The 18,599-nt window shown below is 41.8% G+C and overlaps 2 protein-coding genes across 7 annotated transcripts in view; one reads left to right on the top strand and one right to left on the bottom strand.

Annotated features, from left to right (window-relative positions):
• LOC308285914 (coagulation factor XIII B chain-like) overlaps window positions 1-18,599 on the bottom strand; it is a 263,356-nt gene that overhangs the window by 98,865 nt on the left and 145,892 nt on the right. The gene's annotated exons all lie outside the window — the stretch shown is intronic.
• The window catches only part of LOC308285792 (uncharacterized protein), a 116,925-nt gene that overhangs the window by 19,501 nt on the left and 78,825 nt on the right, over window positions 1-18,599 (top strand). For all 6 annotated transcript variants that reach the window (XR_013962083.1, XM_080726670.1, XM_080726671.1 and 3 more), the window contains exons 9-13: window positions 2,677-2,709; window positions 2,812-3,105; window positions 4,699-4,894; window positions 17,453-17,619; window positions 17,979-18,110. Coding sequence is in view for 5 of the 6 variants with exons in the window: in XM_080726670.1 (XP_080582796.1) it covers window positions 2,677-2,709; window positions 2,812-3,105; window positions 4,699-4,894; window positions 17,453-17,619; window positions 17,979-18,110 (822 nt within the window). In the remaining variant the exon portion in view is untranslated. The remainder of the gene's footprint in view (window positions 1-2,676; window positions 2,710-2,811; window positions 3,106-4,698; window positions 4,895-17,452; window positions 17,620-17,978; window positions 18,111-18,599) is intronic.

Raw genomic sequence — 18,599 nt, forward strand, 5'->3', positions numbered from 1 at the left:
GGAGATCTCTGTATCTGTCTGTCTGTGTCCCTTTATGCCGATTATGGAGATATCTGTATCTGTCTGTGCCCCTGACTGTGTTGCAGACAGAGTGCCGGTTTCCGGAAAACCCTGATGTCAGACAGCAGCTCCGTATACGGAGATTCCGAAACCTTCGCGGCGGTTCCGGTGGTTTACTGGTGCCACTAAAACAACCTTTTCCCTTAAAGCTTTCCAAATCTTTATGGGAAAAGTTGAGGTGGAAATAGTACTGAAAAATCATACTCAAAGTAAGAGTATTGTTATTATTATTGAGTAAAAAGTAGCCTATTTAAAAACTACTCTTTGAGTAAAAAGGAAAAGTACTTTTTCTTTTTTTTAACTAGAACAGATCCTAAAAAAAACTACTCAAGTATTTTCCATCTCTAGGAAAAAGTGCCTTCCTCACTTTAGGATCTTTCTCTGTTGAGTTGACCCATGAGCCCAGGTACTTGAAGTCCTTGAGTTCCTTCAGAGCAGTGCCTCCTGTTGTTGTCAGAGGTGGATTTTCCAATTGAGATGTTATAGGACAGGTGATCACCTCAGTTTTCTTGGCATTCAGCCTAAGGCCAACCGTGGCACACTCTGACTCCGCTCTGCTCAAGAGCTCCTGTGCTTGCTCCACAGAGAGTAGGCTGATATTAACTGCGTAGTCCAGTTCTGTCAGGAATACTGCAGGGTGTTGTCTTGACCTCCTTGATGTCGTCTTGACCTCCTTGGTGTAAGAGTGAGGCCAAGATCCTGCTCTCATCCACTGATGGCCTTCCTGAGTGCGTAGCCCAGGACTATGACAAAGAGGAAGGGGGCTAGGGTCAGGGGCGGAGCGTCCGGGTAAGCTGGGTAAGCGGCCGCATATAGGCCCGCGAACCGCGGGGGCCCGGCCGTCAGCCTCCGACTGACTGTCAGTCTCAGTCCAAATGACCGTCAATCTGCTGAGCCTGACGGTCCCCCTCCCTCGCAATTGGGTCCCCTTTCTGTATCGCGCTGCCTCTGTTACACCTATTTCCTGTTTATATTAACCTGGGTAAAATGTCGCACATTGGGAAGTAAAGGGGGACACACACTTTATTGTGAAGGACAACAGGAAGAGCAGACAGATGTCATGGCTTGATTGGCTTCTATTCACAGACAGACAATATGTTGTTTACGTTCAGTGAGAAGTAGTGGCTGCAGTGGAACCGCGCACTTTCAAAACCTTTTGTAATTTGTATCAATTAAAATATACCACAGACACTTTCAAACGAGACAGGCAGCAATGCACAACACAAGCAAGCAATGTGTAGCTCTGAGAGTGTACAAATGGATCCTAATGGACCCTTACAGGTCTGTAATTCTGACAGTGTACAAATGGAACCAAATGTCCATTTGTTCATTTGGTTGGGGTTGGCGTGAGACGGGTAAGGGGGCCCGAGCATTGTGGCTCGCATACCGGCCCGGTTCTGACTTGTTCCGCCACTGGCTAGGGTGTCTCCTTGCAGTAAGTACCCCAGCCAGGATGTCAAACTCCTCACTGTTGCCATCTGGGGTCACCACCTTCTGCATACATTGTCTCTATCATACAGGGTAAGTTGCAATGGGAGGGACACCGTAGGCCTTCAGGATCCTCTTCATGGCGCCTCTGTGTATTGAAGTCAATAAAGCACTAGAGCAGTCACGGGATGATGTTGGAGAGATACCATGTCAGGCAGCTTGTTGACTAGCAGGGCAAGGTTACAAAACTGTACAAAACTTGTCGAGACCGCAGTTCTTTATGACCTCTGGGGGTATGCCGTCCGGCCCAGCACTCTTACCCTCTCTGTGTGTTTTTTCGCCTTGGCAAACTCACTGACCATGAAGGGACCACTTTGGGCAATTTTTATTGTTGTACATGTGCTTTATAAATAAAGATGGATTTGATTTGATAGACAGGTTCCGTGCTTGGTCTACCTAAATATTTTCTTAGATTACTATGTCTATGCATTTGATGTATTGATGTTGATGTATTTCCTTGCTTATTGTAAATCGCTCTGGATTAAGAGCATCTGCTAAATGCCTAAATTATAATTGTAAACACAGTTGTACTAATAAACAGGTTCCATGTACTGTTTAACACTTTTGTACAGATAGACAGGTTCCATGTACTATTACCAGGGGCATAGTTCCGCCGATTTAAAATGATTCCAATACGGAACTAAAACTTCCTATGGTTGGCAGCTAGTTGCACTGTTTTCCCCCCCGGCCGATCGCAAAAAGAATTGTTCTCCATTGGACCCCATTCATTTTCCCCTTTCGTTTTCTAACCTTAATTAACATTTTCATAAATACTTTATGGTTCCTATCGCTAGTTAAAAATTGCCTTTCAATCACCATGATATGTGTTTTGTGAAAATACGGTCCCATTTATGTTAAAATTGAAGTTGCAGGGGGCGTGGCCAAATAAAGCTTTATTTCGGGAGGCTCCGACCACATTCTTCCAAGTATCCTTGCGGATGCACGTGACCGTTGGCAGCCAATAGCATCCTCTGGTGCCTTTACAATCTATGATGGCGACACCCATGCCAAGGACCCAAAATGAGTCATTTGCGCTGCATAGAAACCAATGGCTTCGCTTTGTCCATATATTTTTACAGTCTATGACTATTACACTCAAACTCTATTTTTTATATTTTTTTTCTTCAGCTCCCCAGGTTCAACCAACAGTCAACACAACAGGTAAACAAACATGAACAAACACCTACACATCATTGTAAGCTAAAATGTTTTTCTTAAATCAGTAATGTTACCTTTTTACTGCATATTCTATTGTCTCTGTAGAGTCTGATGATGTCAGGTTGGTGGGAGGAACCAGTCACTGTGCTGGTACACTGGAAGTGAAACGCCAGGGTGATTGGAGACCTGCGGCTGATTCAACGTCTAACTGGAACCTGAAGTCATCATCTGTAGTGTGTAAAAAGCTTGACTGTGGCTCTGCTTTAGACACAAAACATGGCCATGGTTCTACGCGTCAACCTGTATGGTGGATTACATCTTCCTGCGATGAATCGACATGGAGGGAATGTGCAATGCAGCCTGGTATTTCTGTGGAGAGACTGGAGGTGACCTGTTCAGGTAACAAACAATGACTTTACGTTTTATTCACTTCTGGGAGAATGTGGGCAGGCCTATGTTAAGAAGAGCGCCTGCAGCCATATAACTCACTAAAAACAACATACAATACACGCTCACAACGTGTCACTCCATGGTGAGTAGTGGGCAGAGTGGTGGGTTTATAGATCTATTACCCTCGCAGTTCAAACGCACTTCAGATGGCTGGGAAGAGGGACGAGAGCCCTGGAGCTTTCGTGAGAAAACGTGACAGTGTTTACTTAGGGTGCGTGTCGCTGTTTCTACGTTCATCTTTTCGACACCCGACTCTAACCCTCACCCTCACCCTAACCTTAACCTCCGTGGAGTGAGTCGCTAACCCTCCGGTCGAAATGATGGGCGTTCGCATAAGCGAGATTTCCCCGTTTACTTAGTCCACAGACTCCAGAGTCGTGTCTCTATTTACTTCATGGAAATCCTCCACAGAGGGGACTGTTAGGGACTTTGGAGCCATGTGATACACCGCAAGTTGCCGTGTTGAGCGTTGCGAAGTCTGCTTGAGACGACTGAGCGCCCTTAGAAGTTGTAAACCTACTGGGTGCCAGCAAGCTTTCACCTGCAGGCAGGCCTGCAGACCCAGTCCCCCGCTTGGGGGACTGGGGGTTAATCCGTCCATGCTTGCAGGGACCGTCCCGCAGGCTGCAGCAGCTGTTACCTACTCCGCGAGCCAATGGTTCGCGTGTCTCCCCTTCCCCCGCCTCCCCGTTCGTCCTCTCTGCACAGCAGAGCCAGTCTGTTGTGCTGGCTTGCCTCTGGTCCAGCCAATCACAAGCCGCGGCCGACATCTGATGAACACAAATTTGTTTCTGTAGCCGCTGCTTTGGCAGTATATAGCGCAACTCTGTGATACTGAGCGCCGTCAGCCCACCCGTCTTTACATATTATGTCTTCAATGAGTTATGGCCTGCCTATTTTTTGACCGTCAAATGACCTCGGCCTACAGGTCGAATATGACATTGAGGCATTTATAAATTGACAATTTATTTATATAGCACCTTTGTCCAAGTACTTTACATTGTGCATTACATTCACCCATTCACACACACACACACACACACACACACACACACACACACACACACACACACACACACACACACACACACACACACATTCATACACAGAATGTGTATGGCAGAGGAAACCATGCAAGTCACCAACCTGCTCATTGTTATTGTCTGTAAAATTACAATCGGTGCGTCCACACATGAAGGCTCATAAGGATGCGTAACGCCCCTGCCTATTGCAGCATTAGTCCCTTTCCTTTGGTCTTTCACACTTGAGCAGCCTTCTTCCTGCATTTAAGGTCTGTCCCATTGGTTAGTGCGTATCACTGCCGGGTGAAAGTACAGCAGTGCTGAACCATGAACCTTTATTCAACCTTTGAGCTTGTGACCCCACAAAGGCATAATGTGTCTTCGACCACAGACCTAACGCCTATTCCGGGTTATTCCCTTAACCCGGAACTTAATGGGAGTGGATGGGGATCAATGCATCTGCCTCTGACTGTTTGGACACGCCCTTTGTGATCTCATGCTATGTCACCATCTTGTCCAGCCCTGTTCTCCCAGTGTGGCAGACCTGATCCTCCTGATACAGACAAGGTCGTCAGAGGCAGGCCGTCTCTTCCTGGACATCATCCATGGCAGGTGTCCCTGCAGCGCAGAGACACTGGCTCATCTAAGCGGTTCACCCACGCATGTGGAGGCGTCCTCATTGCATCCTGTTGGGTCCTCACTGCTAGTCACTGCATGTAAGCTGCTATACATTACTATTTCATGGTATAATATAGGGCCAGGCAACCTTAGGCACGGGTTATAAGTAACTTTGGCACAGGGGAGGGTGATCACTGGCACAGTGGCGTAAGTTTGAGAGAGACAGGACCATATTTTAAAATAAAATATTTAAAAGCTGCTGCATATTGGGCACCGGAAAGACTTCCTTTCCTGTCAAACCATTTGAAGTATACATTCATCTCGTCTGTCCACTCCTTAGTCCCTGTCGCTGAGTAATCTAAAGGCAGCTCTTAACCATGCCGCCGTCTACGACGGAAGAAGTTGGAAAACGTCTGCTGCTGACAGGGAGTCTTCGGGAGCTTGTCGGCAAGAGATGCTTGTCGTCGATTAAGCCGTCGGAACCCTTTAACCCTTTCAAAGCCACAGGGAGCCCCTTAATGTTAAAACCGTACTCTATCGCACATCCCAGCGGGGAGTCTCAGCCACGTCGTACTTTCCCGGACTTTGTCATTAAAACCGGAATAAATGATTTTGATCCGAAAATCGCAACGTTCCCCATTCTATCCCAACGGAGAACCAGATAATCACGGTGAGTTTATGACCTGGGGGGAAAAAAAAAAGAAAAAACAACGGCGCTGTCCAAGAAGGAAGGGCGGCGGGGTCATGTTTATAAACATAATATTATGTCTCAGATCACAATACAATAATAGAAATCTCACAGCTAATCTACCAACCACCATTCTATTTCGGACGGCAAAGTGTTAATGAAGCCATGGTCAGTCTTTTGCCGTCTCTTGCTTGGAATCGGTATAATGGATGAATAGCAGCTCCGCCCCTCCAAACGCTGTCTCCGCCTCGACGTCCGACTACTATCACAGCGCGTCTCTATTAGCCTCATTCACTTCAAAGGAAATAGCGCAGATTTTTACACACATTTTACACATTAAATACTAATTCAGTGTTGGACCTAGAGCTTCGAAATCTCCTCCGGGTCCGTCGGCAGGGCCTGGCATGTGTTGGAGGAAAGTGTATTAGCCTACACGGCTATTAGAACAAAACTGCAGAGGAATATTATGAAACAACAAAGGAATGAGGAAGCCCTTGGCTACTGGACCACATCGCCGTCTTTTATATAAAGTACACCGATTTAAATATCAATACACTGTATTGGCTAAACGGCCATGACCCATGACTATTAACACCTTATTTGTTATGTTAAATAGCCACTGATAAAGTAGCCTAATGATGAATGAACAACGCGAAGTGTTGTATTTCTGCATTGCTGCGCAGTAGACAGGCTGTGTGCAGGTGCGTCACAAGAGGGGGAAGTGGGACTGAGTTACAAGGGCCCAAGGTGGAAGGGCCTTAATTATTTTATACTTTAACTATTGAAATATAGCAGATATATAAGCTCACAGCGCGACACCGAGTGCCACGATGCGAGCTTGTAGCTCTGCTATTTTTGATATACCCCGATGAAGAACATTCATGTGGGCCCGCAGTGAATCCTTGTACCCAGTGCCCAGAATTTGGTGCGACGACACCCTTGCCTCGATGTGCTAAAACTTATCGGAATCGAAACCGTTTTACGCCAGAGATTTCAAATGTTATAGATTTATAAGCAATCGGCATGATAAGAAACATGTAGGCCTAGACTACATTTGAAGCAGTTTATTGCCAGTGCTGCTATTTGTTGTCTTTCTTACCTTGTGTTGTGGTACACATATAGCTGTCCAGTACAGTGATAAGTTGGCTTATATTAGATGAAGTAGCCTATTCCTTGGTGCTTCTTGATACAGACACATACTGTAGAACGTGTTGGTATAAAATGAGTCATACACATATGTTCTCAGTTCATATGACAAGAAACTCACATGCCGCCCAGGTCAATAACACTAATCATTATAATGGCATGAATCGATCTAAACAAATAAAGTCTGTGCCGATGATGATGATGATGATGATGTTGGTATGCTTATGGCTGATGTTGCTTAACATAACAAATAAGGTGTTGGTGTTATAGTCATGGGTCATTTAGCAAGTAGGCTATTCATATTTAAATCGTTCCGAGTCAGTGTAAAACGGCTCTCAATCCAGCAGAGAGATTTCCTTATGTATTCTCTGCTGTTTTGTTTTAATAGGCCTACATATTTTTCCAATGCATGCCAGGTCTTGTTGACGGATTTGGAAGAGATTTCAAGACAAAAACGCGACATGCAGTGTGTCTGTGTGGGACATTCTCCTCCATGGTGCTGACAGTGAATGACTGAGTGAGGGTTGTAGGACTTCAAAGCTTGTCTTACATAGCAACAGTAACTAGGGCGGAGAGGTGCGGGCGCGGCCTCCGGTAGTCATTTATTGAAGGGGTTGTAGAGTGGATCTTTAGTTTGCTACTGCTGCAGAACCAAGCCGGAGACCTTTTCCTATCGCACATTTGAACGAAATATTCTCAATTTCAACTCTGTCACACTCTGCCCTGAGTGAGAGTATTGTTGGCAAAAAAAAGGCATTTGAATCAATACTCCAAATACTCCAAAACATACTCAAATTACAGCACAAACTCAATACTATTTAAAAAAAGGACTGGTCGGATTGGCATCTGTTCAGCTCCACACTCCTACATTGAGTACTTACTTGAGCAGGTGGCAGGTCCTCTTCTTAAGGCTACTTTTAACCAAACCGATTCGGCCGCGAATCGGCGGCGGAAGGCGGCGGATAGCGTCTGTTGCCGAACGGGAGCTCATCGTCGGGTTTTCGGCAGCGGGTCGGGAACGTTATCGACCGAAAACTGGAAAACTGGACATGCTCAGTTTTGTTGAGTCGCCCCTCGCCGTCGGTAAGATTGAGGGAGTTGTAGAATAGTTGCTACTGCTGCAAAACCAAGCCAAAATAAGCCAGAGACATTTTCCCGTCGCATACTTTTACTAAATACCATATTCTCAATCTCCACTCTCAATTCCTATTCCAATCTGATCCAAAGCAAAGCTAGTAGTAGGCTAGTAATAGTGCAGCAGCTGCCCGTGTTGTTGTTTTTTTTTTCTTCTCCTCTGCACGGAGAACAGTCACGTAGAGTGCCTCCGGGTTCGGTTGCCAGATTCTGTGAGTGAAATAAGCGACCAGGTCTAGCCCAAAAGCCGGGACCAGTTTCACCTCTGAGCTCTATTACATTAGTTATTTTATAAAATAATGTTGAAAGCAAGGCCAAATAAGCAACTACACTTCAGAAACAAGCCCAAACAAAAGCAACCCACAACTAGTAACATTATAGGAAAACAGGATCAACGTTGCTTATAACGAGCAGACCTGGCACCACTGCCATACAGTAACTACAGTCGGCGTCGTCTGAAAAAATAAATAAGTGCTTAGTTTTTTGCAGTTCTTTGCAGTTCTTTGCAGTCTGTATACAGTCAGAAGGAGTCTCCTGTAGGCTGTTTGGTGTGGAGACACCTTTAAGTAGGCTAAGCCCTTCCCACCGGAACGTACCAATCTTAAATTGATTACATACAAACCAGTATATATTGTCCAAAGACATTACAAATCTTTGACACATTTAAAGTATCATCACCACATTACTCAAATAATTACTTCCATAATATTCATAGGCGGACTTTGCCATTTGCCCTAGGGGGGGCAGGCTTGAGCAGCAACATGCCAATTGTCAACCCCTCAACACTAACTTATCACACTGTCCAACTACTGTTATTCATTGTGTCCACCAGACCACTAGTGTACCAAATAAAACACAAGTACAATTATGTGTGGTTAGAGCAGTGTCATTTTACAAATTGTGTTCATTATTAAGTAAAATAACTACTTTCGTTATTGGTAACACAGTTGTTGCAGCTTACAAGAAATGCCAATAAGAATAAATCATTTGATAATCTCAGCTATAATTTCTAAATGGCTACAAAACATTTTGTTTGATGCAGGACAATAATTATTGTAATTTAATTTATTTTAAGTAATGAACAATAAGGGAATATCAGTGAATAATAACTTAAAAAATAGATATTTTTACATTTTAAACCCCTTTTTAATTATTTTTCAAGCCTAATACAGTGGTTAGCACTTGAGATTGGCAGTGTCACCAGTTGGCTGCCTCAGTGGCACCACTGTAGTGCCATTGAGTGAATTGAGTGAAATGTGGTACCACCTTTTTTAGAGGTGTTACAGCATGTAATGTGGCTTATCTGCCACAGGGAGGCACATGTGAGTCCATGAACCCTACATTACAGTGTTGGCAACACGGCAAGGGTGAACAGATTCATTGTGATTGTTATTAATTAAAGAAAAATTTGACGACAATGCAGAGTTCAGGTTGAATTGAAATGCAATTGTTGCTTTATACACAACTGTGTTTATTATACTTAAAAACATTTGACAAATAAAAAACTAGATGCGCCTAGACCTCAACTAGATTTGTAATAATAAGTATGCTATTGAATTCTAATTTCCCCACGACCCATGACAATAATTTATCTTTTGAGGCAGAAATAAGCTTGGGTTGTTTATCCCTTTAAAGTTATTTAAGGGGTAGCTTGAGTGAGCTATAATATTTTAATTTCATGGATATTTTTAATTAAGTTTAAAATATAACTCTCTGTGGAAACAAGTCCCCAGTACCCAAGGAACAAAATCAAAACAATCAAATCTTTCAGTTGTAATAATTTTTTGGCAGTTGTAAATCTGCATTTTATGAAGTCACTTAAAAGATAGGCCTATATTTAAACGTGGTAAAACATTGGAGCTTTAGCAATGGACAACATTTTAGTGGCTAATGCAAGGATTGAACCCCCAACCCTTGACACATAAGTCTGACTTTTAGCCCACTAGACTACCTTCATCCTGTTGATGAGAGACCATTGTGTTGGCTACAGTTAGTTCGCCTGCTACAGTGAGTTTGAGATATGGCCCAAAATGTATAGCTTTAGTCATGTGCATGTCATCCAATGTCTACTAAGTGAGTGCATTATTATAATAACTAATTGTGTGGAGTCGTATATAATGCATGTTATTGAACTGTTTACAATTCTCTCTGCTAACAGATGTGAATGGAACTCAGTAGAACAAACATGTGTAGACAGAAAAGTACAGTATCCTGACAAATCATGTGTGTGTTAAAGTAATATGTTCTTCATTTTGAGGTAGAAATAAGCTTTCAATCAACAGATAGAAGCTTGTTGACAAGTGAAAAGAAAACTACTTGTAATGCTAATGAGTGACTGTAATACAGTAGGCTAATGTAGTGCAATGTTAGGCCTACTTTAAGTACATTTTGAGGCCAACACTTTCAAACTAAAAGATTTGAAAAGTAAAAGTAAAAGATTTGAATACTTTCTACACCACTGGTGGTGAAGGGTATACAAATGTGACCCTTTGTTTGAGCGGGATCTTGGTTGAACATGTAGAGAACAGTTTGAATGGACAACATTTTAGAGGCTAAAGGAACAATCAAACCCTGATGTCCTGACTAACAAGTATGTATCCTGGCCTAGAAAGCTGTAGCTTAGTGGTTAGTGAGAATGCCTAGAGAGCCTAAGCTCCTGTTTGTCCCAGGTTCGATTCCCGGCCAAGCCAGCTAGGAATTGATGTGTCCGTGAGCAAGATCCCTATTGCTCCCTGAGCCCCTGCTACAGAGAATTGGCGGTACAAAACTACTCATTTGCATGTCATCCAAAGTCTGCTAAGTTGTGCATTATAATAATTATATTTTCACACTAATTATATGGAAATGCATTTGATTGTTTATTGTTTGTTTAATTGTTTATAAGGCATTTCATTGAAATGTTACTTTTAAAAAAAGGCCTCAAAAACTTTTTTTTTCTTTTTTTAGTAATAAGCTAATCTGCATTTTAGTCTACAAACTGTGTTGAATTTACAGATCGCTACTTCAACAGAGGTCACACAACTACTAGCCATATAGCTACAGCTGCACTGCTGGTATGAATTAAAAAAACAAACAGTGGCCAAACCTGTTTGGCTCTGAGCTGGGGCCTGGAGTCGACCCCCGTTCTAAGGAGGCAAAGTTGCTGTAACTGTCTCACGTGGGGGGTTGGGGAGTAGGAGAGACCCAAACCAAAGACATCTATTAACTAGGTACGAGTGAGCACTAATCTTGCTATTGAGAAAGGCTGCCATGGGCATACCTGGCTCTCTAGAGAAAACAGACTTTGCACCCACTGCGCACAAAATGCAGAAACTGAGAGACACTGTTTAAATAAAATTAGTCAGGATGATTTCTAAAGAGATTGCCTCTTTATAAACAACTATGTTTATTACACTAAACAATGTTAGAGCAAGCAAACAACAACAAAGGGTCAAATTTGTTATCCTGCTCTACCACTAAAATGTGGAACACCCTACTGAAGGCCTTAAAGGAGTGTAACTTCCTAACTTCCTTTAAAACAGCTTTGAAAAAACACTCGAAACTGCTAACAATGAACCTAGCTTAAAGGGGTGGTGACATCCAAAAATAAATTTTGAGTTTTTTATGCTTTTTTTAATGTTCCCTGGCCTCAATTACACCAAAAAAAACACAACTTTTGACATGCAGTGGTTTTCCTGCTATCTGTGTGTTTGTGCCGGTTTCTGCATAATGAGTCTCAAACGCGCAGTTCATTGGATACTGGACTCATACGTCGTCAGTCCTCCTCTCTCCCAGTCTCCCTGTCTGTATTTCTCCCATAGAGTTATTTCTCCACAGCCCAAGTTTTGAGGAAGTGACCTCTTACATTATATCGTCCTTTAATTGTAAATATGGGCATATAAAATAAATGTATCCATTCAAATATCTTATTTACATCAATATCCTTCATATCAAGTAGTCTGTTTATGCTTTAGTGAAATAATTAAAATCGCTATGTATTTGCGCACAGCGGAACCTCTCTCCTTCTTACCGACACTCTGTGTCGGCTGTGTCCGACTAACAGTGCACTGCTCCCCGGGGTAGAGCTAAGTGGAACCTCCCTCCTTTTACCGACACTCTGTCGTTGCTGTGACAGTGCACAGCGCACCCACACACACACACACACACACACACACACACACACACACACACACACACACACACACACACACACAGACAGACAGTAATGCGAGCAGACAGTAAAACGCTATAACACAAGCAATAGGTGTTTCTCTAAACTGAGGCATTTAGCCAAAATATGTTGCTATAACTACAAAGGACCATGACGTTTTTCTGCATTGCGGAGCGGAGCTGAACGTTACCGCGGCGCCGACGGTCTAAATTGAACTCCGCGAAGGTACATAGTAACCGCAGGGCTCCGGTAATGTATCGTTCCCGGGGTAAGAAAAAACACCCGCGCCTCGGCTCGTAATGACACAATTCCCCGCTGATCATGCAGACGCGTATGCCTCAGGCCAGGGCTTAGCTCAGCCTCTTTAGCTGCCATGGTTGTGTGTGTGTCTGTGTCACAGCCACTGTCTTGTGCGAAAGCAACAAAAAATGCGAGCACGCATCTCTGTGTGTTGGAGCCGGGGCGGCCGCAGATCTGTATGTGCGTGCGCGTGCGTGTGTGCGTGCGTGCGTGTGTGTGTGTGTGTGGCCACTTTGGGTACCATAGTTTGAGAATCGCTGTCCTATAAGGGCTGAAGTGATTGATTTGTATTAATAATCAAAATCTACAAAGTTACTAGTAACTAAAGCCTCCAAATGATTGTAGTGGAGAGATAAAGTGCATTTGCCTCTGAGATGTAGTGGAGTAGAAGTATAAGAATTGAAAATTGGAAAGGGTTAGGGTTAGGGTTAGGGCTAATACTCAAAATTGTACTCAAGTACATGTACTTACTGCACTATAGGCCTACTAATATTTATTTTGTTAGAATGAGTGTGAGAGAGAGGCTCCCCTGGTGGTGAGTTTAGAGTATTTCAGGTGACAGACCGTTTTTCATGACACCTAAACAGAGAGAGACACCATGGCTCCATGGAGTGGATTTTCAAGTTTAAACATTTTAAAACATGTTTTTAGGACCAGGGCAAAGACTTTTATGATTGGTAAAAACAGAATGTCATTTAACCTTTAAGCTAGGTTAGGCTATCTGTCATTCAATGTTGTATGAGTTAAACAAGGATCTCAATGTAAAACAGCATTGGGCTTTCCTGAGCTTATCCTTTTAATTTACCTTTTTACCAGTGAACTGTATGTACTGTCATGAAAGTCTACCTTTTCCTATGCAAACACACAAGATATTGGATAGTGTTAGCACCCCACACACCCCACACAATATCTTGTGTGTTTGCTTTATCTAAATAACATTGTTTATTGTAATAAACCGTTTTTTTATGAAGAAACAAACTCTTCAGTCCCCATGTACTCAAGGAACACCGTACAGGGAAAAAAATCAATACAATAAAATCTCAATATTTATAAGTTGTAATCACTTTTTGTAAACCTGCATTTTATGGAGACTGAAGATTGCCACTTTAAAGACAGGCCTATATTTAAACTGGTTAGAAGTTTGCATAGGAAAAGGTAGACTTTCATGACAGTATACAGTTCACTGGTAAAAAGGTAAATTAAAAGGATAAGCTCAGGAAAGCCCAATGCTGTTTTACATTGAGATCCTTGTTTAACTCATACAACATTGAATGACAGATAGCCTAACCTAGCTTAAGCTAGGTTCATTGTTAGCAGTTTCGAGTGTTTTTTCAAAGCTGTTTTAAAGGAAGTTAGGAAGTTACACTCCTTTAAGGCCTTCAGTAGGGTGTTCCACATTTTAGTGGTAGAGCAGGATAACAAATTTGACCCTTTGTTGTTGTTTGCTTGCTCTAACATTGTTTAGTGTAATAAACATAGTTGTTTATAAAGAGGCAATCTCTTTAGAAATCATCCTGACTAATTTTATTTAAACAGTGTCTCTCAGTTTCTGCATTTTGTGCGCAGTGGGTGCAAAGTCTGTTTTCTCTAGAGAGCCAGGTATGCCCATGGCAGCCTTTCTCAATAGCAAGATTAGTGCTCACTCGTACCTAGTTAATAGATGTCTTTGGTTTGGGTCTCTCCTACTCCCCAACCCCCCACGTGAGACAGTTACAGCAACTTTGCCTCCTTAGAACGGGGGTCGACTCCAGGCCCCAGCTCAGAGCCAAACAGGTCACTGGCCACTGTTTGTTTTTTTCATTCATACCAGCAGTGCAGCTGTAACTATATGGCTAGTAGTTGTGTGACCTCTGTTGAAGTAGCGATCTGTAAATTCAACACAGTTTGTAGACTAAAATGCAGATTAGCTTATTACTAAAAAAAAAAAAAAAAAAAGTTTTTGAGGCCTTTTTTTAAAAGTAACATTTCAATGAAATGCCTTATAAACAATAAAACAAACAATAAACAATCAAATGCATTTCCATATAATTAGTGTGAAAATATAATTATTATAATGCACAACAACTTAGCAGACTTTGGATGACATGCAAATGAGTAGTTTAGTACCGCCAATTCTCTGTAGCAGGGGCTCAGGGAGCAATAGGGATCTTGCTCACGGACACATCAATTCCTAGCTGGCTTGGCCGGGAATCGAACCTGGGACAAACAGGAGCTTAGGCTCTCTAGGCATTCTCACTAACCACTAAGCTACAGCTTTCTAGGCCAGGATACATACTTGTTAGTCAGGACATCAGGGTTTGATTGTTCCTTTAGCCTCTAAAATGTTGTCCATTCAAACTGTTCTCTACATGTTCAACCAAGATCCCGCTCAAACAAAGGGTCACATTTGTATACCCTTCACCACCAGTGGTGTAGAAAGTATTCAAATCTTTTACTTTTACTTTTCAAATCTTTTAGTTTGAAAGTGTTGGCCTCAAAATGTACTTAAAGTAGGCCTAACATTGCACTACATTAGCCTACTATATTACAGTCACTCATTAGCATTACAAGTAGTTTTCTTTTCACTTGTCAACAAGCTTCTATCTGTTGATTGAAAGCTTATTTCTACCTCAAAATGAAGAACATATTACTTTAACACACACATGATTTGTCAGGATACTGTACTTTTCTGTCTACACATGTTTGTTCTACTGAGTTCCATTCACATCTGTTAGCAGAGAGAATTGTAAACAGTTCAATAACATGCATTATATACGACTCCACACAATTAGTTATCTATCTATGTAGACATTGGATGACATGCACATGACTAAAGCTATACATTTTGGGCCATATCTCAAACTCACTGTAGCAGGCGAACTAACTGTAGCCAACACAATGGTCTCTCATCAACAGGATGAAGGTAGTCTAGTGGGCTAAGTGTCAGACTTATGTGTCAAGGGTTGGGGGTTCAATCCTTGCATTAGCCACTAAAATGTTGTCCATTGCTAAAGCTCTAATGTTTTACCACGTTTAAATATAGGCCTATCTTTTAAGTGGCTTCATAAAATGCAGATTTACAACTGCCAAAAAATTATTACAACTGAAAGATTTGATTGGTTTGATTTTGTTCCTTGTGTACTGGGGACTTGTTTCCACAGAGAGTTATATTTTAAACTTAATTAAAAATATCCATGAAATTAAAATATTATTGCTCACTCAAGCTACCCCTTGAATAATTTTAAAGGGATAAACAACCCAAGCTTATTTCTGCCTCAAAAGATAAATTATGAATATGTTTTTGTATTTATTTTGTCTAACATTGTTTAGTGTGTTTATTGTTGATAAATATTATAAACACAGTTGTGTATAAAGCAACACTTTCTTTTTCTTTTAAAAAAAGAAGAAAAAACAGCTAACTAACTTTATTTTTTTTCAATTGTCTATTTGTTGACTGAAACTGCCTGGGTCTGGGCATTAGTTGCTCTCTGCCACCACCTAGTGGTGGAGCTATAGAATAGAAAATTAGGTGGTACCACCAAACTGCCATTGTGGTACCACCACCAGCACTTTCAAGGTACAACGACTGTATGTGTAATCTTTGTGTACAGTTCGGATATTGCAGGTATGTTCAGGTATATTCATAGTCTGACAACCCCCATTCTTAACAATGCTATCTTCAGAGAGAGAGAGGCTCTGATCACATAACATTCCAATCAATCAACTTATTGTCGCCAGCTGGTCTCTGTGTGATGGGGAGAAACCAGTGACTATTAGTTGGTTAATTCTTTAAAAAATCATAACTCTTGACAGGAATGGGCTAGAGACTTACTTTCCCTAAATACTACTTTCCCTAAATGCTCAGAAATGCCTGGGGGGTGCAGTGCACCCCCTGCACCCCCATAACGTCCGCCCATGATAATATTTCAACACTGTTCACACAAACCCACAGTTGGTAATGATCCAGTAGGAGGGACCGTGGAAACTCCCTACAATGGAGTCAGGCACTATAAAAGGTAGCCTGATGCTACGGGAAAATCGCGCTCTTTTGAACGACCATCATTTCGACCGGAGGGTTAGCGACTCACTCCACAGAGGTTAGGGTTAGGGTGAGGGTTAGAGTAGGGTGTTGAAAAGATGACATGTAGTAACAGCGAAACGCTCCCGATGCTACAATGGGGTCTCCACAGGCTTCCATTGACTCCAATGTATTCCACCAAACTTCCGGCTGTAGAACCAGTAAACACAGAAGTAACAAAACTCTGCAACTTAAATAACAAAGAGTAACTCAAACTTAACCTGTGTTATGAAATGATTGCAATTTAAAACTTGGGAAAATACAGGAAACTTAAGTCCTCTTCATCTGTAGCAGGATGAACTGCCACAAACTCTCAATTTCTATACCAGTCGATCAGCTCCAAAACAAAGCTAGCGCTAAATGATTTTGTTTTCGGAGCTGAAAGAGTGTTGCCACTTTTGACAGATTCTGTGTGTGAAAAAGCGAACTGGTCTATGAAAACAAGCCCACTTGAGACCTATACTTCAGCTTTTTTTAATAATCTTTAAAGCAAGACCCAAATAAGCAACTACACTTCAGAAAATAAACAAAAGCGACCATGAATATTTACTTTACAGGAGGACTTAAAGTTGCTTATAATGAGAAGAACTGACAACACACTATCAGACAGAGATCACCGCAAAAACAATGTTCTTGATATGCTGTGAGACCCCAAACATGCTTACTCAGTTATTCGTTATGTGAAAGTCCTATGACATCTGACATCATACATGCAATCCCTTTTATGCCCATATATGGAGATCCCTGTTTGTAGAACCAGCCACACGGATATGGGCTGTCTTCCTCCATAGACTCTTCCTCCGGGTCTTTTCGATCCAAAGTCAGTTCAAATCACACAAAGAAGTACATATCCTCTTACTGTTAAGTCAATGGGAAAAACTATATTCCATATTCCAGGTTATATCACACATAAAAATGCCCAAAACAGGCAATTAGCAGCCTAATGTGGCCACTGCTATCTATAAATCTATCTGAATTGAAAGAACACAATATTTATTTTTATTTAACATTCATTAGATATTGGTACATTCACATAATGTAAGATACTTAAATTGACTGACTGGTCTACAACGACGGTTCTATGGACATGCAGGTGGTCTTAATGAATGACTGGTTGTTTCTACAGTTACAGTTCCATGGACATGCAGGTGGACTTAATGAATGACTGGTTGTTTCTACAGTAACAGTTCGAAGGAGATGCAGGTGGTCGTGGGGGCATTGGACCATAAGTACCCTGAAAGGTATGCCCAGGTCATCTCTGTGGTAGACTACATCAGACACCCGGAATACAAGATATCAAGGTTCCCTGATGATGAGGATAGTACATCGGCTATTCATAATGACATTGGTGAGGACATGAATTTATATATATCACTGACATAACATGATTAGTTAGCATTCTGAATGTATTAACATAATGGGTGCGTAGCGCTGTTCTGACACGCATTACACAGATGTTGCGTTCATCCAACTCTCCCCATTACTCTATTCAATATTGTAAACCCTAACCATATCTAACCCTAACCGCACGCGTAGCCACGTACTCGGAGTAATGAGACGTTGGACTGACATATTCCTTCCTGACATAACTATGAAGAACGTATGCAACATTGTACAATATTGGCTCGTTGTAATGTCATTATTTCATTTCATAAATGACATGTATGCACATCAGAGATGCTAATAATGTACCATTCTGTGTGTCAGCTTTACTTCAACTGAACGTCACCAAGGGTCCTCTGTGTGCTGTGGAAAGTCGCTATGTTAAAACTGTCTGTTTGCCAAACCAGCTCTTCCCTGATGGCCTGGAGTGTGTGATTTCTGGATGGGGCCGCACTCGTATGTATCTAACTACACATTAGCACTGATCTCAATCAACCTGATTCCACAGAGAGTTTAGAGCACTGTTTCCCAAACACTGGGTCGGGACCCATGTTTGGGTCGCGGACACATTTTTGTGGGTCCCTTAATCTTTTGTTTCCTATATTTTGTTTTTAATTCTTAAGATTTCGAAATGCATTCCAAAAAGCATTCCCCCAAAGCGCTAACATGTTCATGAATTAAGGTCAGTAATTCGCCAAAATAAAAGTCTTGGTTTCCGAGGCTAGTAATTTCATGAAGAAAAAAAATCTAAGAATTTCCATAAATTTGAAAACAAATGTTTAACTCTTTTACTGCCACAGAATTTAACAAAAAGCTTCATCCACTGCCAGCTAAATTTGAGAATTGTCGCTCATCTTTGAAGGCCTACTGGAGAAAATTGGCTTTGACTATAAAGACAACAATTATATGGCAACGAAGAATATAATGTCTACTTTGCAACAGAAA

This window comes from Nannobrachium achirus (genome assembly GCF_963921795.1).
Source record: "Nannobrachium achirus genome assembly, chromosome: 5".
In the NCBI taxonomy this organism is placed as follows: domain Eukaryota; kingdom Metazoa; phylum Chordata; class Actinopteri; order Myctophiformes; family Myctophidae; genus Nannobrachium; species Nannobrachium achirus.